Source organism: Neodiprion virginianus, chromosome 4 (genome assembly GCF_021901495.1).
Source record: "Neodiprion virginianus isolate iyNeoVirg1 chromosome 4, iyNeoVirg1.1, whole genome shotgun sequence".
Classification (NCBI taxonomy): Eukaryota; Metazoa; Arthropoda; class Insecta; order Hymenoptera; family Diprionidae; genus Neodiprion; species Neodiprion virginianus.
In genome coordinates, this window is record NC_060880.1 from 99,336 (window position 1) to 123,739 (window position 24,404).

The 24,404-nt window shown below is 39.0% G+C and overlaps 5 protein-coding genes across 14 annotated transcripts; 4 read left to right on the plus strand and 1 right to left on the minus strand.

Annotated features, from left to right (window-relative positions):
• The first annotated feature begins 6,100 nt into the window (after positions 1–6,100).
• Positions 6,101–11,072, plus strand: LOC124302197 (zinc finger protein 761-like). 7 transcript variants are annotated; one of them, XM_046758071.1, is made up of 8 exons: positions 6,101–6,421; positions 7,028–7,232; positions 7,315–7,495; positions 7,554–7,804; positions 7,897–8,132; positions 8,235–8,583; positions 8,717–9,152; positions 9,254–11,072. In XM_046758071.1, exons 2-8 carry the CDS (start codon positions 7,034–7,036, stop codon positions 10,596–10,598), a joined length of 2,997 nt encoding a protein of 998 aa, XP_046614027.1. In that variant the 5' UTR covers positions 6,101–6,421; positions 7,028–7,033; the 3' UTR covers positions 10,599–11,072. The 7 variants fall into 7 exon arrangements, with proteins under 7 accessions (XP_046614027.1, XP_046614023.1, XP_046614029.1 ...); XM_046758067.1 differs by having other exon boundaries at positions 6,101–6,412; XM_046758073.1 differs by lacking the exon at positions 6,101–6,421 and having other exon boundaries at positions 6,432–7,232; positions 8,717–8,812; positions 8,961–9,152; positions 9,254–9,395.
• Positions 10,996–13,423, minus strand: LOC124302215 (protein-cysteine N-palmitoyltransferase HHAT). The gene is made up of 7 exons (XM_046758126.1): positions 13,289–13,423; positions 12,782–12,963; positions 12,247–12,669; positions 12,040–12,180; positions 11,729–11,946; positions 11,297–11,637; positions 10,996–11,198 (listed from the first exon to the last, which is right to left on the minus strand). The coding sequence occupies exons 1-7, from the start codon at positions 13,395–13,397 to the stop codon at positions 11,086–11,088; spliced, it is 1,527 nt and encodes a 508-aa protein (XP_046614082.1). The 5' UTR covers positions 13,398–13,423; the 3' UTR covers positions 10,996–11,085.
• Positions 13,424–13,454: 31 nt separating this feature from the next.
• Positions 13,455–14,987, plus strand: LOC124302232 (E3 ubiquitin-protein ligase RNF180-like). Its single transcript, XM_046758174.1, has 3 exons — positions 13,455–13,594; positions 13,961–14,149; positions 14,450–14,987. The coding sequence occupies exons 1-3, from the start codon at positions 13,553–13,555 to the stop codon at positions 14,765–14,767; spliced, it is 549 nt and encodes a 182-aa protein (XP_046614130.1). The 5' UTR covers positions 13,455–13,552; the 3' UTR covers positions 14,768–14,987.
• Positions 14,988–15,974: 987 nt separating this feature from the next.
• LOC124302200 (dynein axonemal assembly factor 5) lies at positions 15,975–19,808 on the plus strand. Of its 3 annotated transcripts, none has more exons than XM_046758082.1 (7): positions 15,975–17,175; positions 17,260–17,499; positions 17,594–17,789; positions 17,921–18,227; positions 18,356–18,986; positions 19,110–19,475; positions 19,560–19,808. In XM_046758082.1, the coding sequence occupies exons 1-7, from the start codon at positions 16,467–16,469 to the stop codon at positions 19,697–19,699; spliced, it is 2,589 nt and encodes an 862-aa protein (XP_046614038.1). In that variant the 5' UTR covers positions 15,975–16,466; the 3' UTR covers positions 19,700–19,808. The 3 variants fall into 3 exon arrangements, with proteins under 3 accessions (XP_046614038.1, XP_046614037.1, XP_046614036.1); XM_046758081.1 differs by having other exon boundaries at positions 15,976–16,359; positions 16,450–17,175; positions 18,356–19,475; XM_046758080.1 differs by having other exon boundaries at positions 15,976–17,175; positions 18,356–19,475.
• A 188-nt stretch (positions 19,809–19,996) lies between these two features.
• LOC124302231 (rho GDP-dissociation inhibitor 1) lies at positions 19,997–23,773 on the plus strand. Of its 2 annotated transcripts, XM_046758172.1 has the most exons (5): positions 19,997–20,346; positions 21,006–21,198; positions 21,308–21,532; positions 21,671–21,679; positions 22,801–23,773. In XM_046758172.1, the coding sequence occupies exons 2-5, from the start codon at positions 21,015–21,017 to the stop codon at positions 22,998–23,000; spliced, it is 618 nt and encodes a 205-aa protein (XP_046614128.1). In that variant the 5' UTR covers positions 19,997–20,346; positions 21,006–21,014; the 3' UTR covers positions 23,001–23,773. The 2 variants fall into 2 exon arrangements, with proteins under 2 accessions (XP_046614128.1, XP_046614129.1); XM_046758173.1 differs by lacking the exon at positions 21,671–21,679 and having other exon boundaries at positions 20,009–20,346.
• The last annotated feature ends 631 nt before the right edge of the window (positions 23,774–24,404 follow it).

Here is a 24,404-nt window from a genome sequence, read left to right on the forward strand (position 1 = left end):
CATTGAGAAGTCGTTTTGCATTTCTCAATAAAACATAATGTATTAAGTATATATGTGTAGAACAACTTTTTCGCAAGGCTGTGTTCAATTGATTATTTAATTTAAACGAGAGTGTCTCGCCACAGACGATAGATAACCAATGAAAATAAAACATTCGCTGTTCCAGATAACAAAAAGTAACAACCTGACGTACAACAAAATTTTCACATACCTATTTTTCAATTCGATGTTGAACATGGCAGGAAAAAATAGACAATTATCGAAAGATTTATCCGCACAATAGTTTGCAAAACTAGGAAACTAACAAATCAGAGGCTCCACCAAACTTATTTATAATATATTCTTCACGCTGACTTAATAAGTTATACGTAGGTCCGACGAATTGGGCGTTAATAGTAATTCGCAAATAAATGATCCACGACGCGAGTTCCACGATAATGATGCGAAAAATTAACTTTCCACACGGTCATTGATTCCTCATCGTTCACAGCTGGAACCCGTGAGTGCAATGCCAATTGTCAACCGATACTTGCAACGGTAACCTCTACACCCAAAGCGACCCGAAGCTTGCACCACTGTTTCTCTCTAGCAATCAACGATCACGTGGTACGGTAATAGTCAAATAATAATTCAGATACTCACAGTCAGCGAAAGGGGGCCATGAAGTTAATACGAAGTCATCGGGTGTTGTCACTCACTTGTGAACGGCAAAGAATGAATGGCCCTGCATACCCTGGGAGTATACATCTGTATATAATATTACTACCGACATAGTCTGCAGTAGCTATTTATAAGATATGAGGTATAAAACAAGATGAAAAATGTACATATATAGAGAGCCGGAGGAGCTCGGGAGAAAGTAATATATGAAAGTATATTGAGAGTGAAGTCTAGTCACAAATATTACTCGTGGACAAGAACCTGAAAAGTTTCGCAAGTGACGTGTCGTGAATGTTGAAAAACCGATAGCATGCAATAATAGCGGCAGCAATAGCAGCTCGTACAAAATTTGATAGATCAATATTGTATCCGCGAATGCCTAGAATTAGACTGATATATAACAACCATTTGCCACTAACGATAAATCATTGATAAGCTCGACACTGGACTTCCGCACAGCCAAGTAGGGTATTTGATCTCAGTCCATGAGTTCATCTAGTCTGTAAGATTTGAGAAATCATTTTCATAGGTATAAGACAAACGTAAGATTGTAATCTGTGTAATCGAAGGATTAATTGTAAGACAAGTAACACTATGTATCTATATCATATACGCATTGTCAGCTTACCATATTTTTCTAGTCGATTAGATACCTATACTCTATCAGGCTTATTGTTAGACGTGGAAACAAGCCACCTTAGCGTCTACGGACGGGGGCAACCTGAGTTTCAATTTGCCATCTCGCTAACGAAATGGTAACGCCCTGTTGCCTATCTATAGGCGCCGAGGTGGCTTATTTCCACGTGCAAGCCTGGTATATACCTATACCTGTAGTACCCACAAGGAACGAAGAGCTATACCGATGATTTTTAATCAATTTACGACAGAGTTTTCATTAGCTTCGTCGTAACAATATAGCTTCGTCCCTATGCTGTATATTAACCCTTCAAGTATCACACGTACACTAGCGCTCAAAAGTATATTGATAATATGAAATCCGTTATTACTTTGACCAATCGTTTTTCTCACTTTTCTTTATTTTAACTTTATTTTCGAGTAATCGAGAGTTAATTTTTAACAATTATGTAGAACATCGAATTTTTTTCAACAAACAATATTATTGATTTTTGTAGTTTATTCTTGCATGTAATTAACTCAATTACTATCTTTGTCAGAATACTTTTAAGCGCTACTGTATATACCATGAAACTGTTCGATGAACTCTGGTTACGGAGTCGTAATTCATACACACATACACACATACACACACACACACACACACCTCTCTCTTAGCCGCCATCTATAAATAGGCTAAGTTTAATATTCTCTCATTATTTAAAGTTCAATTGACCATTAAAATCTTGACCATCGATGTAAGTTCTTGGCTTACTTTTAGTCGTACAATACTTGATCTTTTAGAATACTGTCCCACGTAATTTATCGATTTATATTGTATACGTCATATGTATAATCGTTTCTTCAGCGTACACGTATTTAACGATAATTAGTTATACGCTTCAAACTCGATCAATCTTTGTCATTTGAACAACTGATACCCTTTTTCTCCTGTTTTCCTTCATCCCTATTTCTTGTCGGGTTTCAAGTAATATTTTGCCATTTATTCTGTCGGCACCGGTAGTAGCCAGCACACATTACAAATATCACACGTTATACCAATATCAAACTTTCGATTATACATATGATATATAAATATTGTTTGTGCACTCGTCGTGTCGTGTGTTTTGCTCGTTCACACTCTGTATTATTTCACTGATACAGATTACATCAACATATATTCGTAGGTATGACGTTTATCCTGTGTCGTGTAATTATTCGTTAGCATACTCATGCATATGTATGCCATGTATGTATATTGTATACATGTACTATCTTACATACATAATTATGTATAAAATATTTCATATAATTTTCCTTACCTATACATGTATGTAAAATGAAAGAAGAAACCAAAACAACTATCTGGATCAACAGTCTTGCCCGCTGATATATTCTATACATTTTGGCATAACGACTATTCATACCAATACCCGCAATCACTTTCAAAGCTATATACTGTATTACTATAATGTTTCAATGTATGCATCACTGTGTGACAAGTAAAGTATTTTGTAGCAGCTGAAATTGTTGCATCTGTTACTTGTATCATCGCACAATACCACAATAATTCCTTATAGCCCCGTAATATTCAGAGAACCTTCGTGCTCCCAGAGCCATTATTGCTGGTTGAAATTGCGTAGACATTTGAACAGCATAAACAGAAAACCATGTGAAAACGCACCTTGGGAATAGGAATTTTTACTATACTCTTCAATAGCATTTTCTGCTTTCGAATCTGTTCGAAGTATTCAACAGGGATAATACTGATGCACGTGACGTACAGTAGCGATCAATAGTGTTTTGACAAAGATAGTAATTGAGTTAATTACATGCAAGAATAAACTACAAAAATCAATAATATTATTTGTTGAAATAAATTCGATGTTCTACATAATTTTAAAAAATGAACTCTCGATTACTCGAAAATAAAGTTAAAATAACGAAATGTAAGAAAAACGATTGGTCAAAGTAATAACGAATTTCATATTATGAAAATACTTTTGAGCGCTACTGTGTATGCTCACCAATGCCGCTGGTGGAGGCAGAGGCCTGAGGAAATTGTGGACAAACCGCGTGCATAGAGCGACGCAGACCGAACGTTTAACATGCTTCAACTCTGCGGTGTTTTTTGAACCAGTTCTAATGTTTTATGCTTATTTTGCTACCCACAAATATCTCGAGTGTTCCTCTGAAAAAGTGTTCTACAAATGGTTATCTCTAAAGTGGATAAAAAGAGATTTGTGTAAGAACGGCACGACAGATCTTCGTCAAAAACTACGTTTATCAGTTGCAGGTATAACTATGTATACAATTGTGTGAAATTTCTCCAATGCTTTTCGTATAACTTATGGGCATCTGATAAGCGAGCACAATGAGTCCGCAAACATTAGAATCGGATGAAAAACGGCACCGTTCAAGGTGATTGTACAGTTATAAAGCAACATAATTATAATTTTATTACAAAACGGTAGCGCGTAAAGTATATTGATCAAATTATTACGTTTGCAAATTAAGATGTTTCTCCTAATGATGCAAAAAAACAGGCTAAAAATGTGAACAAAAGCTTCGACGTCCATTATTAATTTCAAACTACTTTAAAACCGTAAAAAAAATTCAGTAGATTGGTTCGATTCTACTCTGCGATGAGTCATTTTACTCAGAAGATTATTCGCTAGCGTCCCACCGTAACATTTCTTTTCATTAAATCAGTATCATTGAATATTTAAAATTTCAAGATTGTGCCGATAACTATAGATTGCTATCAACAAATAGTCATACGCAATTGACTGTTGCAAGAAAATTTTCTTGATGCAGTGAGTTTGTGAAAAACGGGTTTCTTAACAAAATCAGCCATAAAACATAGGAACAGAAATAGAAAAATGGACGGGGGATTTTGCTTTTGAATTTTTTTAAAGCTAATCTGTGACCGGATGATAATTCGTATTTCCCATTTCTATTCGTTACCTTTGATATATCGTGTAGTCAGCTGAACTTTCAGAGTCCCTGATACAGGTTCATACGACGTATGATTACGTAATGTATGTACCAGACGAAGACAAAAAACGTGAACAACATGAGAATAAAGAATGTAGTGGGTGATCTACCTCGAAAATGCGTCGCATTATCATCGTGCATTGTTCATGAGTACGTACCATTCGAGTACGAGTCTCTGTTAGGTATGCAACAGAACGAGGGTTGAAGAATTCTGTATGTAACATCTACAGTTAAGGGGGAAGACGGCATTTTTGTAAAAAAAATAAATAACACGCGGGTATCTGCATGCATCACGTCCGCAGGGACCTCCATGTAATATATTAGCGATACAAAATAATCTTCGTACAATACCTACATGCACTTGAAATGCAATTGAAAACAATCGAGTGGCACGGTTTTCATTAAATTTTGTTCCTTTTTCCGTTTAAATCGATTACTCGCCGGAAAAATAATTTCCCTTACGCGGTACTCGAGTTATAGAACTTCACTTTGAAAAACTACAACGGTTGCATACACCTCGCATACCCACATTGTGCGGATACGCTGCCCTTCGACCATTATACATTCGGTTATTGATATCACAAACGACAGACGAAGAAGTTTCGAATAGCGAACAACTCTCGATTCAACTGGGTACCGGATATCAAGGTGTACAGTAACAACGTCCTGGCCGAGGGGAAAGACTAAGGTTGATCGTAACTCCTACAATTGTAGTTGGTAGTCACGATAAATGCAGTGTTTACTGCCGGCTATCGTACCCTGCACATGAGAATGCTAGGAAGTTGCGGATTCGATTTTTAAATTGTCGAATTGTATAGACTATTGTTCCTTTCTCCAAACCAACGGTCAGTCAGCCAGTTTCCCCCTTTACTTGAAATCAATGGATGAGAATAGAGGAGAATGTGTGATATGGTGAGTGTAAAAAATATTTACCACTGACGTTGGCGTTAATTGCCAATGTCCTACAATCGGAGAATATGCAAATTAAATATCATTCGCATACTTCTACAAATGAGCCCTCTCCGAGGCGCAATGAAGTTGACAAATCAAAAACCCCTTGCCGTCTCTGTATTAATTAAGTGGGGACAGTTTTTATTGCAGGGGCGTAATTTTGAAATAAAAAAAAAATCATAAATCGCTTACGGTTGGTAAAAATGTGGAGAATCATGAGTGCTTCATATGGAGTACTATATTACGGAGAATCGAGGATTGATTACCAAAGATGGCGGGGGGGGGTCGATTTGTCGATTTGACGTGAAAGAACCCAGGAAAAACCGACGCGTAACCTGGAGATCTCATCGTCGATTGACTCGAGTAACTCACGTTTGGTTCAGGTGAGTTGGACCGCCGATAGATTCTCAATAGAATTACTCGGGGCGTCATCTATGAACGTGAAATCGGACCATAAGTAGACTAAACGGTAATAGATAACATTTAGATCCGGTATTACCGTATAGTATTCAATCGCTGATCTCTTATTTAACGATCAGCGAGTAACTGGCGAGTACAACGAGAAACCGTGTGTATCTAGCGTTGAGTAACTATATTCTATCAAAGAGAGTCATCGCCACTTGCAGGGATATGTATGCCACAAAAATTAAGTAGCCGGCAGTAACTTACCGACAAACAATGATTCTGGCAGATCATTTATATAGCTACCTATACGCGACCAGTAATGCCGGTACGACTAACTCACAATAGGCGTATCTTTCGAGCACGTTACTAATGTGTGTGAGAACTGTGTACCTTTACGGCCGTCAGCGCCGCTTAACGTGGATGCCCGACAAACTTGTATGGTGATTCTGTAGATGCGTGTACACAGCAGTGCAAACACGTTTTCTTTGCTTGCCAAGTTACGCTAGGGGCCCTATGCTCACATACCGGCAAGAATGTCTGCCTTGGATTACTCGATGTATTTAGCTACGTATCTATAAAGAGAACACAAGAGTTGAAAACATTGCGACGATAAATTCATTTGAAATTGGGGACGAACGCGCAGCATTTAGATTTTTCAGTCGAATTTTCATTTCCAATGCACGCGTGCGTACAAGTGTGTATGTATGTATGTACTGGCACGCGTGCAAAGGTTTAAATCGAACGCGTCCGCAAAGGTCATCAATATCCAGCATTTTCGTGTCGGGTAACCAAGGTTTTCAATATTTTACAACACGTTACGGGCAGTTACGGGTCCCCCGACGCACCTGCTAGCACGGCAAAGTTTGGACAAAAAGCATTATTCCGTTCTCCATCTACTTGATCGCAAACGAATGTTCACTCAGTTTGTTCAATACACATCGGGGTACCATTGTTATATACGAAACCTAGCTCAAACGATCCACAGATAACTCTTATCCGCTGTAATAACGATGAGAAGTACTGCACACTCGTCAATGCCAAAGTCTCACACTCGGTTGACCCTTGAAGCCGGTAATTCATACCCCTGCAGTAACTGGCAGTTATCAATGAAATTACGAATCAAGTAGAGGCTGTAAAATTATTTGGCTTTGGAATTGATTTACGGCCCATAACTGACGGTGGTAGTATTTGTAAATGAACGAATTCATTCCTGTTGACATCAATACTTGATTACAAAAAATTCTTTTATCATCCCGATAAGCCTGCTGATTTTCTCTGGCTTCGTATTATAAGTCGAGTAACGTGTACTCGATTGAGGTTATATTACAGCCGTTGACTGAAAACGAGTTCCTCGATCAATGCAAGAACACACGATACAAATACTATTTTGTATTTCCAGTAAGCAATGCTAAAACTTGTTCTTCAGACCCAGGAGGGTCAGCAGATAGAAGTAACTGTAAGCCCGGATGATACATTCGCAGACTTACAGCGGCTGTACGAAAGTCCAGAAAATCCTGGCCTGTTCGAACTTCTCAAGCACCTCATTACCAGCGGGATAGACGTGGATGCGAGAACCAAAGTATTCGATTATGTTACAAACAGTAGTAAGTTCCTCCCCTTTCCCATCCCCAATTACACACCCGAGTAGGTCCCTCTTGTCCCAATTTAAAACTACTATTATTCCAGGTTCAACAGAATGGCTGGTCGAGGAATCGCTGGACGACATTAGCGGTCTACAAACAGTCGATACTTTACAAACTATAATCGAAGAGACACGGATAAAAGAATGCTGTGTAGAAGACTGTTCCAACACTAACCTGACAGCGCCGAATAAAGTCTTTTTTCCGTTGCCCACTGAGAAAGATAGGTAGGGAATTATCGGATGTGTAAATTGTAACAGCTAAGATGGAACATTTTCATTTCAGATTATCTGCGTGGTTGATGGGAATAGGGAAACCAGATCTTCTCAATGTGGGAATAGAATTTTCCACCGACATCGCAGATGAACACTTTGTTTGCGCAGATCATTTTGCACCTAGTCAATTTTTAAAGGGAACTGATCAGGTACTAAAACGACGAGCCTGCCCATCGCTGACACAGATCAACATAGAGGATCGGGCAAGTTCTTTGTCAAACCAGAAGCAAGATCCGTTGTACTTAGAAACTGAAACCTCGGGTTAGTTATTTGCACATAGCTCCAGCATCATTAATAATGTGGAACCTCCTCATATTGCTCGTCGTCTTGTTAACAATCGTATGTTTTTACAGACAAATCACGTTTACCACAGATAATGGAAAGTAATAAGGATCTCGGTATCACAAATGCGTTCGATAGTGCAATACTAGATGAGCTTGACATTTTTAATGACGTAACTCACCCAGGTCGATTATGCAGACTATGTGGCGAGCATACCCTAGATCCTGTTTATCTCTTCTCGCCGAATGATCACAGCAACAACAAATGCACGGTGGCTGATAAAATAAATATATGTCTACCAATTACGGTATTTCTTTTTTTAGCCATACCCTAACACTTGCACAAGCAATCGTTCACAGGCAGTAGTCGCTTCGATAATATAATATAACGAGTCTCGGTAATCTTTCAGGTAACCGCTAAGGATCCCCTGCCGAAACAAGTATGCGCACAGTGTTTGGAGAAACTTGACACATGTCACAAACTTGCGACGACATGTCTAGAAACGGAAGACAAATTGAAATCGATGTTCGAAATGAAAAAATTTCACGTAAATGTAGTCAATGACAAACGATGTCCGTTATGCATTTCTGGGAATATGCAAATTGTAACCAAGAGTGGAATTTACCGCAAAGATAAAGCTGAAAGTTTTCCAGAGATATTGAAAAATTCCAGTGCCCGCACTAGACAAGTGTCACCCTCTAAGAGCAACAATAATAAAACGGAAATTTTGAGTTCTGTTGATAGAGAACCTCTTCGGGGTAGGTAAATATTACTTCTTTGGTTATGAAAACCAACTTGGATCTCCCGAATTCACGAACTGTTGACAAGTTGAGATCTATCCTCAAAAGTCCACTTGAATACAATCGAGATTCTTACACTTTTTTTTTCCAGATTTCTACACCGATATTCCTGCGTCGATAACACAATCGGAAGACTCGATCAAGAATGAAAATGTCCCGCTAAGGTTGCCGTCGTATTTATCACAAGGTGAATTACTCTGTTCAATCTGTTCCCAAAAAGAAGACAACATTGAACAATTGACTGAGCATGCAAAGCAGCATAATGGATACCCATGCACGATTTGTGCAGATGTTAACTTTAAAACTGTAAATGAACAACAACTACACTTTCTCAGACACGGGGTTAACCGTGGATATTGCGAGACATGCTCTCTGGAATGGACGAATCCCACAGATGCTGCAGAGCATCTTAAAATCTGCAAACCCGAATTTTGGAGCCTTGAGTGTGCACATTGCGGGGAAAAATTTCCTCACATTGAAGCAGGAAACAAGCACAATTGCCAAATGTTGATAACAGAAGTGGAAGGGTAATAGAATGTTAACGACATTGAATCTCTACTATGACAGTTTCTATCATTGAAAATATATTACAATTGTCATACAATGTGTCATTATTTTCTTATTATAGGTTCAAATGTGATCTGTGTGGGAAAAAATATATGCAAAAAATTAATCTAAACATGCACATGAGGTCACACGAAAAGAGAGAAGCGGTTTACTACAAGTGTTCGTTTTGTAACAAACAATTCACACGAAAAGGAAGTCTCCACAAGCATGTTTCGACGTTGCACAGTGTAGTCGAGTCGGCCACAAGTCCTAAATGTTACAAATGCCGAAAGTGTGACGAGGCTTTTGTAACCTCGGCCAGCGCCGAAGCTCACATAACAGAGAAACACTTTAGTCAATTAATGATAGCAGATGTGAGTTTTACAAGCAATCAATTCACCGCGGATGAAATTAATTTGTCCAGAGTGTACATCTGTGAGTACTGTGAGCGTTGTTATACGATCCCTAGTTCGCTACACGACCATAGGCAGAATGAACACTACGAAAATTCTGACTATCAATGCAACATTTGTAACAGTTCGTTCGAGACCTACAAATCGTTATCACGGCACAAAACGTTACACATTAAAGAAAATGACTTGGAAGATTTAGGCATCAAGCAGTATTATCTCTGTAACTATTGCAACAAGACATTTTTACATTATGGTACCTTGATGATTCACACGTCTCAACATCAACAGCCGTTACCGTATCTATGCAGGCTTTGCAACTTCCAATGTGCGACTTACAAGGAGGTGGCTGAGCATAGGAAAAATACACATCCGTATCAGTCAGTTTTGCACGAACGACCCAATAATTTATATCACTGTCAGTACTGCGAAAAATCCTTCTGCCATGAAGTAGCATTAATCAAACATATCAGAATGCATACCGGTGAGAGACCTTACAAATGTTCAATATGCGGAAAAGGCTTCTCTCAAACATCTGGTCTATATACACATCTGAAAGTTCATTCTAACCTGAGACCGTACACATGTCCACAGTGTCCACAGACGTTCAAAATCAAAGGCGATAGGGATAATCACGTAAAAAAACATTCGGGAGATCGTCCTTACAAATGTGATTTTTGCGAAAAGGCGTTCATGACGCAGCATGTCTACAGCCAACATCGTAAAATACATACAAACGAAAGACCTTACAAATGTGATGTTTGCGGTGAGGCTTTTAGAAGGTCGCATGTACTTACAGTCCACATGAGACGTCATACCGGTGCAAAACCGCACACGTGCGACATGTGCAGTAAGGCTTACAGGCAACGCGGCGATTTATTAAAACATAAAAAAATCCAGCACGGCGTAACAACCATCAATTCCAGTAGCGCGGTGCCTAGTTCTAGGACCGCTCTTCCGTCTTCCAGTGATATTTCGAGTAGCACGGAATCAACAACCATTTTTCCAATCGTTTGACTAGCTGAGAGAACTGTATGACAGTGTATGTACCCATTCTACCAAAAAACAATTTTATGGTATAATTCTCGCTAAATCCGATTGTATTTATAGTGTTCAATCTGCATTTAAATATAGAAATAGAAAGTGCTTTCTACTAAATTGAGAGTTGCCTTCAACTTACTGAATATAATGCAAACTCAGGATTTCTTAGATCTTTAGATTTATTTTGACACCATTGTGAATCAAATAACTATTGTAAATATATCGACAGTCTTTCAAATAAAAGTATAATTTGACTGATTACAAAAAAATTCCTGCAGTTTGATGATAAACAGAATCAACTGAAGGAACACGATGTGGAAACTTGTTTCTTCCTTCTCGGAAAGATGAAACAGTATTATGTTAGTCAGGAAAATATTATAAGATACTTAATTTATTTGTCACATATGATGTACATTATCTTCTCTTGAAATAAACAGATAATGACATTAACTTGCATGTTTCCTTAATCACTCTTCACAGGTTGTGATTTTTTAGTATCTCTTATTTTCAACTCCGTTGACAACTGACAGCAACAATACAAAACAGACAACAATGTAACGAAGCTTTTCCACGAATCTACAAGAGGATGACAAACAGACAGTTCGAATCTTGACAGTCTTACTTCTGCTTCTTCGGGTTGTTAACATTTTATTGAAGGAGTAAAATTTTCTTACCGCCAAGTATCCTGCGCACAAATATATTCCCAATCTCCTGACCGCCAAAGAAATAAAAATTGGAGATTGCTGACATTGCTAGCAACGGACTTGCCAACATACAATGAAAACGTCTTGCATTCGTTGGCCCCATGAATTTTCTCTGAGTCTCTATGTATATTTTAGTGCTTCCAATTGTCCTTGCCAAACTTTCTATTGTTACTCCAATAAAATTCAAAACCGACCACGTGAGTATAAACATTTGCGTGCCATGCCAGACATACACAAGTGAAAAACAGAGAAATGATGCAAAGACTTTTTGCAATGCAGATTTTGTACCAGCAACTGGTAAGTAAATATACCTGAAAAATAATCGTTACTTGTCGAGTCAAGAATTGAATTAATCCAGATTCTAATCGCAAGTAGACGATAGGCAGATATTTTTCAACTTGCCTGAGAAGAAAGTTGTGCAACCCTCTGTCAAAATACTTCCACATATCAGAATACAAGTGAATTCTAGCGATACATTTAGGAGTGTACAGATCTGCAATATTTTCAGCGCGTGCGATCACGCTTGAGAATCCATATACCACAACATATTTGTTCAAGAAGTACTGTCCCATGCAATATCCGAAACCATATAGTGCCCAGCTATTGAAGCTATGTAACAACTATAAGATAGGGAATTTTAAATGCCTGCTGGAAATCTTGAGTAGTTAAAATGATAATTTAAATAATTTCTGTTCTAAGGAATTCACTCTTACCTCGGAGTGAAAGTGAAGTATATTAATATACAGAAAGTGTAGGGAAAACTCTGTGAAAAGTATCCAAAAAAGATATCGAAATAAGCCAAGAATAAACGACGTGACCCTCGTGAATGTCCATTTCTCGTACAATGTGTTGATCTAAGAAATAAATTGTCAATTACAAATGATCGAATCACATATAGTAATGAGAAGGCCTGTACATACCCCGTTGACAAAATCGTTGTACAATATCAACTGACCAAGAAACAGTGTGGGTAGATAAAGACAGTAGGCTAATATCTGTACGAATTCTTCAAAGGATTCGTCAAAACTTTTGCACCGATATTTAGCCATATTGTCAAAGCTGAAACCAATGCTTTTCAATTGCATCCAAGCCAGGGCGACTGTCAATACGTTATATTCATCTTCGTCAAGTTCCAACCATTTTTGCACGATACAATCTGTACTTTTTACAGCATTCAGTACGACCAAACAGGATACATGAAGTGTCCATAGTATAATTTTGCTTCGAAGAGGCACAAGGAGCCATGCCAGAGTCGGATGAATTAACAAGAAGATTATGGCTGGTGACCCGACAAATGACCAGAGAAACGTCAAACTTATAACAATGTACCAACAGCACAATAGCTGAGGGAAAAAAGTTTGTTTATGCACTGGTCAGTACAGGGGCAAATTATAATCTGTGGCAATAAATTCCAATAAAGGAATGCATCATACAATTGATCATGTCTAAAATTACCGTAGAACTGAAGAAATATTTAACTATTTGCCCAATGAAAATTTGAACGCAAGCCCAAGGTAAAATCCTATATAACAGCGGAATCCAGATCCTCCATTCCGGGTCGGCGGTATCGCGCTTACCACCAATCCATTTCCATCCGGGACTAAAGTCTCCATAAACATCATCGTAATACCTAAAGTCTGGAAACAATATTTGTGGAGGATTTATTTGTTTCAATTCAAAAAAGGAGAAGTCTGAAGTCGACAGATCTAGCCACTAACTCAAATTAATTATAATTGAGAGGAATTTCCGGCTATGGGACTACAGTAATAATAGTAATAGTAATAGTAATAATAATAATAACAACAACAACGACACGATGACGATGATGATGATGATGATGATCAAGATGATAACAACAACAACAAGACCAACAACAACAACAACGACAACAGCCATTGTTAAATTGTAGTGAATTTTTTCAAATTACAGAAGAAATAAATTATTTTTGAAAGTTATTCTTACATGAACTAGAATGCAGGTAAAGATGATACATTCCGATGATTATTCCGCCAGTCCATCCGCAAAAATATATCCACAATTCAAGGCCGTTAAGAGCAACGCTTCGCTTCATTTTCCGATGAGACAACAAATGAAGAAAAAAATTTATCCGACAAATTCAAAATCAGCATCATACGGCCAAGCAAACTTCCCGCGATTTCGTTTCGATATATGTAATTCTAATTTCTGTGCTCTCGGCTTGGGCGCAGCTTCATATCTCGGAGACATATGTCGATGTATGCAGAGGTTAAAACTACGATGCCAGCCAGAGTGAGTATATACGCTTTGTGATAACCGAAATAAGAGTTCGACTTTTTCTGGGTAATTAATATCACCGCGTCGATGTGAAAACTTACAAAATTAACGTAACATTACGGGAAATTCCGGGTAAAAGGAATTTCGTAAATTTATCCGCCAGCATGGTTACGTTTGAGTCAATTCTCGGACACGGTCGTAGAGCAAGGGGCTATTGCGGCGGTAAAATTTGAATCTGCGTTACGTCAGATCGCTTGAAAACTGGGACAGTTGAAGATGAAAGTATTCCCACCCTTCGAATATTCATGTGAATTTCACTCCTAAAATCCGTTTTCGTCTTCTTTCTCCTATACGCAATTGTCTTGAACTTTTATTTTTCAGGTGACCCAAGTGAAATGCAAGCGATGTCGCAAAGTTCTCTTCACAGAAGAAGCCACCCCTATATTAACAGCACATAGTGAAATTCGGACGGGGCCGACACATTCCCGATGTGGTTCTGGGGCACCAGAATACTGTCTCTATCTATCAGAGGAGAATTTGCCGGAATGGATGAAAGACACCATAGATAAGGTGAGTCGTTGCTCTTGAGGCGTTGACTGAAGATGTATAAAAGACTTTTAGCCGTATGAATATTTACGCACGGGTAAGGGGAACCGATAGGCGAGGGGATTGCATTATTCTGCTTTGCTGACTTGATTTTATCTTGAAATCCCATAAGACAAGCCAGTAAGTGCATGCCTTTTAAGTATCACGAAAAATAACCGAGGCCCGGCAGTCTTTGCATTATGTTCAGTCAACACTAAAGATCCGCTTCTGGTAGAGCAAGCTGCAAGTTTCACCCAAGGGGTAATCGATATTAACGATTTTCAGGAATTCTGGATAAAGGGAAAGATCCATTGCCCTCACTGCCACAGTCGATTGGGATCGTTCGACTTTGTTAACCAGACAAAATGCGACTGTGGGAAATCCGTGCCACCGCCGATAAGAATAATTCATTGCAAAGTGGATAGATTGTCGGACACTGGATCCAATTTGCCTTTTCTACCGTTACCCAGAATAAATTATAACCCTCATTCAAGGGATAACAACGGCGCGCAACTCGTTCAAATAGTAGCAAGCAACAGACGTGGACATGTAGTTGATGCAGATAATTTGGCAGAGAATAATATAAGTAATAATCATCCTTAGACATACTTGTCGTTTAAGTATAATTCGCGTACCGAAAATCAGGGCTTGGGAATCGGTGGGTCAAAATTCGTGCCGGTGCACCCGTTCAGCTGCTCCATAACAAATTACCCCAGTTTTTCTCATCCCGTTTCAACATGATTTTTATAAAAGAAATCAATGAATATTTATTGTCAAATGCTTTTGTAATATTGTTTTACGTTAAAGACCAAACTTGTGTGTACATTGCGTTTTTATGTCACCGATGCATCCCCTTGTACCATAGAAAAGGCCAGAGTTCGGTCTTCGAATTTTGTGAAATTCGTTCTACTGCCACTTTTAGACGAGCAGCATTTTCAATTTATCAATATTCACAATGAAGCTACTACGCTTCCAAAAGCAAAGCAACAAAATTTTAGCGATATGAGCAACTCACCATCATTGTTTTGAGCAGTGTTCTTCGAGGTCAGTTCGGAATCTGCAGTACAGCATTCATCCCTCTCTGGATTTTTGCTGTCTCGATTGGTTCCGTTGCAATGGCCTATTACCGTTTCACTAATTATGTTCTATCGTCTCGGATGACTGGCCGGGCGACCGCAGTGTTTGAATATTCAGCCACGGAGACACCACACACGAAAGCTAATCCGCGTCACGCCGGCGTAAGAAAAGATGTAATCTCATGAACATGCGGCGCGACGATATTCAACCGATCATTGGGATCGTACTTAACGCAACCGCTGTTGAAACACCAAATTATTATAAACAAGTGAGAAGTCTCGCGAGGTCGGGCGGCCGCATACGGAGCACAACAAAACCGGCCTAGCGTGCCGATTCACGTTCGTGAAGTTGTTATTGCGCACGTTATACCTCTTGCGATGGATGGATTTTTGCTGATGGTTATTCCGAATTTCAAATTACATTACACCACTCTCACGGATGAACTGTGAGATTAATTTTTAACAAAATTGTTACGAAAACGCAGATGGCTGCCGGGAACTGGCGGGCGTTCGAGTCGAATCGTGCGCGCTTTATTGTTTACCTCCGGCCGACTTCAGACCGTGATCGTCTTTTTGTAGTAGGCGCTACCGGGGCCACCTACTTCAAAAATTTCAACTAATAGGGCGGCGCGCAATCTAGACTAATTTGAAAACGAGGAAGGGGTATGTGTGCACACATCCACTATGCATACAGATATGTGTGAATTTACCCGAGAGATACACATCTCGTGTTCATTCGGGCAGGAAATGGCTATGTTTACACCGTACAGGCCTTCGTACGGACCTTCGTCTGACATTATGTTGGAATTGTCAACGATAACGCTGCGCTAGCGCTCACTTAGACGTCACTAGCGAATAACCATAAATCGTGGTCGTGTGGTGAATATCCTCACACCATGTTACAGCTAATTACGCGCTATGCAATATATCGGCAATTCTTATCGTTAGTGAACAGCTTCTATTCGTTCAAGTTACAACTACTCCGTGTAACTACCTTGCACCTGGCGGTGAATGAGGTTATTAATTCACCTGCAAGCGATTATCAACGCTAAATTGGTTGTATTGTGTGGGTTCTTTCCACTTAACTCTAATTCCGTGTCGGATTCAAATGTTCCCGGTGTAAGTGAATAATTGAGTATACGGTTGCCAGGGCAACGTTGATTTTAATAATGTGTTTATAATTGAGGTTTCTTTAATTGCATTGCCCAGTCAGTGAGAATCATACAATGTCAAGCACCGAGAACATTCAACTTGGCAGAATCAGCGTGGCTCTCCAGGCGGAGGATAAGCGGCGGAGAAAAGCGGCCTTGCAGGAACTCGATGACCTGGTGTTTGGAAAGAATGAACCGATGAATGTTGACGAGGTAGCAGAAGTATGGGAAATCATGCACCATAATCTTGTGAGAGCATTAAACGATCAAGCTGAAGCGTGTCGAGATTTTTCCATCAACTTGCTTAAGAAGTTCTTTGGGGTTCTAACACCCTGTGAAAAAAACATAATATACGTGATACCGATGGCAACTAGACGCCTGGGATCACAGGAGATTGTCGAACCTTCGGAAGAAGTCAGACTCAATTTTGTTACACTTTTGAGGACAGTCATTCAACACTACAAGGACTACCTGTCGGCTTACTTGGGAGATTTCATCACAATATTAGGCAGAACAGTCACTGACAATTATCCAAGCGTTAAGAAAGAGAGCTGTACATGCATATCCGAACTTGCCAAAACCATTCCAAACTCTTTTTACAATCATTGTGATAGCTTGGTTAAACCTGTACTGACTAACTTCGCGCATCAACACTACAAAGTCAGAGTAGCCTCGGTTAATACAATTGGCGATGTTGTTCAATATGGAAATAACAAAATAATTGAAATAGTCGCTACGCCAATGGCTGAACGGCTTTTTGATCAGAGCGGAGGTGTTCGAATGGGTAAGATTTTCAAAACGAGCTAATTTCTCTCATTCTTGAAATAATAATCTAGAAATAATGTTTATTATTTCCTTGTTTCTGAAGCTGTTGTTGAAGTCGCGGGAAAATGGCTCCTGAAACTCGGAGACAGATATAGCTGGTGGCATAAGTTGATTCCGCTACTTTTGACCGGGCTTCATGATGAAGTAGAAGTAATTAGGAACACAGCGAGAAAACTGTGGGAAGCAGTCGGAGAGCAGTATATTAAGGAGAACGACAATGACGAGAAACTGAGGGATAAATTGGATTATCTTGGAAAAGACCCGGAGCATTATCCTTCAAATAGTAGGATTACAAGGATACGCTCAATCAGCACTATGGCTTTATCCTCTAATGGGGTACATCTACATAATCATTTATCACCTATTTCATGTTTCAGTTGTCCGGCCCAATTTGGGATGCCGGACAATAACTCAACAAAATCTTTGCAAGCTTGTCGGTGGCATTGGAGTCGAACTTGGAGACTGGATGGCTGACATAAGAGTTCGGTCAGCCCAGCTACTTTGCGTTTTGGTTTTAAACGTAGAACAAGATGTGACGCAACATATAGAGAAGATCTTACCGTCTATGTATCGGTAAGTATTTCTAGATGTGAGAGTTTCGATTTAAGCAGAATCTTGATCGATCTAATCTATGGTGGAAAACGTATTTCACAATTTGCTTCCCGTAAATGGTGGTTGTTGCAATTTCTTTCATTCTCACTCAGAGCGTGCAACGACGAGGATAAGAGAGTGGTTGAAAATGTTGAACTTGCTGCTGAATACATGGGATATTTTGTGCCGCCGGATGTATACTGTCATTTGGTTTTACCTACACTGGAGGAGAATCCTACACCTGGTCACTTCAGAGTCTTTTCCGCAATACTGCGAGGAAGTAATCGCAAATTACTTGTTCCGAAGCTTGAAATCATTGGTGGCTTTTTGCAACAAGCTCCCATCTGTCGGGGCAAGAATTTTCAATATCAAAAACAAATTCTCCAGTGCTGCAAATCACTTATGATTGTATGCCAAGAGGTTCGTTGATTCAGAATTTTCCCAGTCCTGAAACTAATTCAGCTGAACCAAAGCCCTGTAATGATTTATACACTTTTTGTTGATCAATTTTAACACCAAGTAATAATGACTGTGTTAACCTGTTTCAGAACTGTCAGCAAGTTTCACGCGATCTATTCACTGTCATATTTACAGTACTGTCTCTGGCTGCTGATGAAGAAATTCGACAGGAGAGTTTCAAATTGTTGGAAAAGTTGGCTGAAATAGAAGACTTGCCAAATGTGGAAGAACTGTACGAATGCCAGCTGAGATCATTACTAAAACTTATAGAAAGTAATCGTGAATCATGGACGATTTACAGTTCGGAACTTTTGATCTTGCGAGCCTGTTTGGTATACACTGGTTCTGCAGCTTCTCAGCATTTAGATCTCATACTACCAATGTTGAAACAGACAATGGGCAAAGAAGCTGATCCGGAACTACGACTTGAGCAGTTTCTCCTTCTTTCCAACTATCTAATGCGAAGGCAAGAGAATTTGCGAAAGACTGAGAATCTATCAGAGTTTATAACTACAATTCTCGATGAGATAATCCTACCAAGCTTAGTCTGGTCAGCTGGGAGAACTGCCGAAGCTATTCGTACAGCAGCCGTGTGTTGCCTTTGCACAGCATTGGATGAAAATCCGAATTATTCCGAGAATAGCACGTCTAAATTTGGAGCTATTGAAACGAACAAATTGAAAGAAATGGAAGAAAATGAGAACGAACTGTCAATAATGGGTATGTGTGAAAAAGAAAGTGAATTGGAGTGTGAGAAAATTACGAAAAGCGATGAGCAATTTGCAAAAAAGTGTTTAGAAGTAGGGACTAATAAGACCATATATGAGCTGCAACTGTTTCCAGATACTGCATTGTTTCTGAAATTCTTTAATAACGTTATGCCCATTTTGACAAGCCTGGTAGACGACAACGCAAAGAAAACAAGGCTGTATTCTCTGCGAGCTATTTGCCAAATTATGTCAATTGGTGAGCAACTCTCTTGTTTGAACGACGAGCACGTTCATCAGGTTTACCCCGTGGTATTAAAAAGATTGGACGATGGTTGTGACGATGTACGATTCGTGGCTGTCAGAACTCTGAGGCTTGTTTGGGCAGTCGCCCCAAAAGATTATGACATTGTGTTCAGCAAAAGTCACATTGACACCTTGTATACCAGCACAATAGTCCACCTCGATGACCCTGATCCAAAATTCCAAGAGATTACGCTCGGTAAATACCATGCATGTGGTGCCTTGGGGAATTCATTTTAATAACCTATTTTCCTCTCCCGCTATATGGTTATTTTAATTGCAGAAACGATGAAACCACTGGCCAAACTTCACCCTGAGCTTTTGGCCCAAAAGATTCAAAGTTGCAAAGGGAATTTCCGGAATCAGAGGAGCTTGGAGGTGTTGCTAGAATACACATACGATCTGTTGTCGAGAAAGTCATAACGGGTGTAAATCGAATTGCGAAACGATTATCTGATTAAAATAGCCCGATGTAACGTAACTTTCAAATGTTCATTCGCCTTTCAATAATAGTAAAAGTTGATAAAACATTCCCTATGTAATCCCAAGAATGGATTGTAAGGTAATAGTGAAAAATTCCCAAAATCCCGAGGATTTTTCAACCTTGCGATGAGATTTACGGCTTGTAAGAGGTTGATAGATTTGAATTTGATGAGGCACGCGCCTCGGGATCCGTATCAACTTCACCAGCCGGCAAAACGTAGCAGGAAAATGGCGTCTCAATCCGGCATCTCGTTACCGTGGTATAAAATTTCTGTTACACGTTGCCAGATAAAGGCAATCGAGGGGTGAATTGATTAGCGGATCATTTACGAGACGATAAAGTGCACGAAGCGGCAAAACTTGCGTACCGTACGATAAAGCAGATTTAAACGGTTCAACAGAAAACAGGAAGTTCCCCGCCCTCGTCCCCCGCCATATTGCGTTCAGTTCGCGTCTTCCGCTTGCCAAAGCAATAACTAGTCGTCTTGGGGCGGAATACTGTTGTCGGTAGCGATTTGCATAATTCCTAGCCTTCTGCGGACGGTCCGAACATTTTTCTCCAATTACGCTGTCAGTAAGCTAAAGAGGTAAGTATAAATTGTTACGTACCATCAAGTGCCTAATGTATGTCAAAAACTACGTACGGATTTTGTAAAACCTCGCAAGGTGCGGAGGTAAACTGCGGTATGTGTATAACTACATGTATTCTGGTTATAATTTCGCTTTTGTGCTGGCGGGGTTTCACGTACATACAACATTTCCTCAATCTTCTGTACGGTCACCTCACGAGCGATTCCAAACCGTTTCATTAACTCGCGTTCGATAAAATTTTCTAATCTCTTCTGAATTCAAATTTTCTTTCCAGAATCGTCATTTTTTTTTTTTTTTTTATCAAATAGTATCAGTAGAGATGAGTAGGTATCAGCGCGATAAATTTCCTCGTTGACTCATCGAACCACTGGGGGTCTGCTTGTCATTTCGTGAAAAAAAAAAATATATATATATATACACATGTGTTTAAAAAAAAAAAAAAAAAAAACAATGAATAAAGCTTAATTTGGAGAATCTTACTGTTTGAGAAAGTAAGCAGATATTTGATTTGCGTCTAGTTCGGTATATTTCTTATATATTACTGCAATGATAATTATAGTGATGATAACAGTAAGAAGGGAAGAATTCTTTGCAGTTTTTGCTCTTCTTTCAACTTATTTCAAAATGACAACTAATTCACTGATTATGTTTCCAGTGTCAGACGATGTCAGACCCTGCGGCAGATCATATCAATACACCTGAGGAAGAGTTGGAAGTTGAAGCAAATTACAAACCTCCACCGGAAAAAACAATTGAACAGATTCTAGAGGCGGATAAGGAAGATGAAAGTTTGCGCAAGTACAAGGAAACTCTGCTGGGAGAGGCCAAAGCGGGTGCTATTGTCGTCGGTGAGTAAAGTACAAAATTAAGCAAAATGAAAATCACCACCTTTTCGTCTACTGATTCCCAATTTTGGTGGTGAACATTTGAAGATTTAACTTTTGATTTTCTTTCCAGAGCCTGACGATCCAAGGAAGGTGATAGTGAAAAAACTTGCGCTTTGTGTTACGGATCGGCCCGATATGGAGCTGGATTTGACCGGAGACTTGACGCAGCTCAAAAAGCAGTCCTTTGTAATTAAGGAGGGCGTGAGCTATAAGATTCGAATTGATTTCATTGTTCAGAGAGAGATCGTTCACGGATTGAAATACGTGCAGAAAACCTATCGTCTCGGTGTGCCCGGTTAGTATTTACTTATTCATTCATCTCAATGAACTTATTAACTCTGTAGTCTTAAATGCAAACCCGCTTTCTTGGCCAGTGTCATAATATTAATATTTCATGCTTTGCTCCGCTTTCCGAAATCGCTGGATTTCACAGGAGTCACAGGTAAAAACCAGAAATAAGAAATTCTCTACAAATTGGATGTCACAGGGTATCAACTCACTCTAAAAAATATACCTAATGTTAGGGAATTTATATGTTAGCAGAAGAGTGGTTGTGCATCAAAAATTGTTGTTGAAAATAAGAAGCATACAGGGCATTTCACAAATTATCAGTCATTGTTTGCGTATTTCTGATCCACAATTCAACTATAAGTAAAAATGTTTTTCATAGAATTTTACGACAACACAGTGACCATATTGTTTCGCTGCATATTTGTTTATATAGAAATGTAGGAAAAAACTGGATTTCTGCCTTGCGATAGGACTCCGAACATCTGGGAAGTTAATATCGCAGTTTGAGTTGGCACCTTATGCTATCGAATTCCTGCTGTAAATACAAACAAATCTGTATCGTGTTTCACTCATTCGTCACTTTCTTTCACGTAAAAACTCCCCGTTTACAAGTGTGCCTTCTTTACTCTGTTTACCCTACAAATAATGCATACCATGAGGATTTGGTGAAGCGAACCTGAATGTTGACCTGGCCCACGAGTTTCTTCTCTTTATATCAATGCTCCACAAACAGGATCGCATGTGTAGTGCGCATTGTGCAGCTAATTGAGTTTGCGTCAAGGTTTATTGACACATTAACCTTTGAAGGACGGAGATTCGGGATTCTTGGTCTTTTTCAGAAAATGCATAGAAAAAAGTATCTAATAAGTTGAAACTATCATGGGTAAGGTGTTGGTCATGCGTCGCCCCCATATCCGGGTGTTACCGTCCTCTAAAGGTTAATTATCTTGCACAACACATACATTGTAACGACGCATGAGAAGCAGCAAGAAGTGTGTAAGAAAATACAGTAAGATGGTGCCAGGTAAGGGAGTACATAGAGTAAATCGGAGACGAGCGACATTGGCGAGTCTGATGTGGGAGTAAGATAATTGATCTGTAGCATGAGTTGCAAGGGTCTGCTTTATAGAACTCTTATGGTTGTAGATTAAACTGGCTTTCATCAGGTTTTTTTTTTTTTTTTCATGCAAAAATCGGCAAACCTTTGGTCGAACGATAGATATAGTATTGATTAAACAAATCTAATCCTTTAATTGAATTTCCTTATTTTAGTTGACAGAATGACGCATATGGTGGGATCTTATCCTCCCAAATCAGAAATCCAGTCTTACACGACCCCGTCAGAAGATGCACCAGCCGGTGTGATGGCCAGAGGTTCCTATACAGTGAATTCCTTGTTCACGGACGACGATAAACACGAACACTTGAAGTGGGAGTGGTCTTTTGACATCAAGAAGGACTGGAAGGAGTAAAATTTTCAAATCGCTTACAGTTTGTTCCAATCCATAATTGAGAGGAGCCATCTCGGGGTGTACGACCCTGAATTATTCTGAAATTATGGTACGCAATTAATTATAGGAATTACTGTTACATAACATATAAGAAATAATTTTAAAGAATTTCGCCAAAACAAAACTTTAACCGCGCATCCACTGTTTGCTACTGGGGTATGTCAACGATGCCATCATTATACACACACACACACACACACACACACCAATTGTTATATAACAGCGGTTATTATTTAGTATTTGCACCGCTACAATACATCGTGGAAGATCAATCGTGTCTCATGTCTTGCTAGAATAAATTAAAATTCCTTTTCCGAATCGCACTTCGTACGAAGTTTCCGTTTAGAGGCTGAAAATAAGAAAGTGGAAAGTAAAAGGAAAAGAAAAATATACGATTGCTAAGATAATCTAAATATTTGAAACTAAACTGACAGTTGAATAATTGTGCAGATACGAAATAATTATTGCAGACTAAAAATCTTAGTGCCTCTTGGTGCTGATGAAAATTATTTTTCTGCCTCAAGTGGACAGGTAAATATAGGATTTATATATTAGAATAGGTAAAATAAGAAAAGAATGATATTAGAAAGCAAAAGGTTTGATGAATTTTTCAATTTCGTACGTTAATTTTCATACAATGTATAAATATGTATATACATATGTGTGTATGTAGGTATATACATACGCAATGTATGCCCAAGTAAACGAATGGAATTAAACGTATATAAAAATCGTATGAGAAGGATGATTATGATGAGACAAGTGATTATTAGAAATTTAAGAACACGGCAAGCCGATGATTATTAAATTAATACAGAGTGGGTGGTTTTGATCGCCCCGGGCGAGTATCGCAAATACCGTAAGAAAAAAAATATTTTTTTTTTACGAAATTCAAAGAGCTTCGAAAATCAAAGATAATGCCGATGTGGGTTGACTTGTGGATTTTGTCGCTTCCGAGATTTGAAGAAATTTTTTTGCTGATATCACTATCAGCTGCTCGTACTCAAAACGGGTGTTCCCTAACTGAAATCAGATGTTGCGCGCGAAATTTGGAAAATGATGAAACCCATAAGCCACGCCATATCAGCATTATGTTTCCTCTTTAAATACCTCGTAAGTTTCTTATGAAAGTTTTCTCATACCACTTTTTATTTTTCAAACATTCGCCTGAGACGATAAAAACCGATCACTTTGTATAACGATGATACATGGACCACACGACCTGTCAAACTATCTTCCCTGTCCTATCTGATCCACTACAAAAAAGATATAATAACATTCAATGAAACTTGATGCGGTGACAGTCCAAATTACTCAGAGATAAGGACAATCTGCAACAACACACTCTGTATATATTAAGTGTTT

Bases quoted from the DNA above. Each gene is read 5' to 3' on its own strand.
- LOC124302231 (XM_046758172.1), top strand. From the start codon at position 21,015: ATGTCAGACCCTGCGGCAGATCATATCAATACACCTGAGGAAGAGTTG. The intron at 21,199-21,307 runs GTGAGTAAAGTA...TTTTCTTTCCAG, and splicing joins AGCGGGTGCTATTGTCGTCG to AGCCTGACGATCCAAGGAAG.
- LOC124302197 (XM_046758071.1), top strand. From the start codon at position 7,034: ATGCTAAAACTTGTTCTTCAGACCCAGGAGGGTCAGCAGATAGAAGTA. The intron at 8,133-8,234 runs GTATTTCTTTTT...GTAATCTTTCAG, and splicing joins ATATATGTCTACCAATTACG to GTAACCGCTAAGGATCCCCT. The intron at 8,584-8,716 runs GTAGGTAAATAT...TTTTTTTTCCAG, and splicing joins TGATAGAGAACCTCTTCGGG to ATTTCTACACCGATATTCCT.
- LOC124302200 (XM_046758080.1), top strand. From the start codon at position 16,467: ATGTCAAGCACCGAGAACATTCAACTTGGCAGAATCAGCGTGGCTCTC. The intron at 17,176-17,259 runs GTAAGATTTTCA...TTGTTTCTGAAG, and splicing joins GAGCGGAGGTGTTCGAATGG to CTGTTGTTGAAGTCGCGGGA. The intron at 18,228-18,355 runs GTTCGTTGATTC...AACCTGTTTCAG, and splicing joins TTATGATTGTATGCCAAGAG to AACTGTCAGCAAGTTTCACG.
- LOC124302215 (XM_046758126.1), bottom strand. From the start codon at position 13,397: ATGAAGCGAAGCGTTGCTCTTAACGGCCTTGAATTGTGGATATATTTT. The intron at 12,181-12,246 runs GTATGTACAGGC...TTTATTTCTTAG, and splicing joins ACAACGATTTTGTCAACGGG to ATCAACACATTGTACGAGAA. The intron at 11,947-12,039 runs GTAAGAGTGAAT...CCTATCTTATAG, and splicing joins TACTTCACTTTCACTCCGAG to TTGTTACATAGCTTCAATAG.
- LOC124302232 (XM_046758174.1), top strand. From the start codon at position 13,553: ATGTCGATGTATGCAGAGGTTAAAACTACGATGCCAGCCAGA. The intron at 13,595-13,960 runs GTGAGTATATAC...TTTATTTTTCAG, and splicing joins AAACTACGATGCCAGCCAGA to GTGACCCAAGTGAAATGCAA. The intron at 14,150-14,449 runs GTGAGTCGTTGC...AACGATTTTCAG, and splicing joins TGAAAGACACCATAGATAAG to GAATTCTGGATAAAGGGAAA.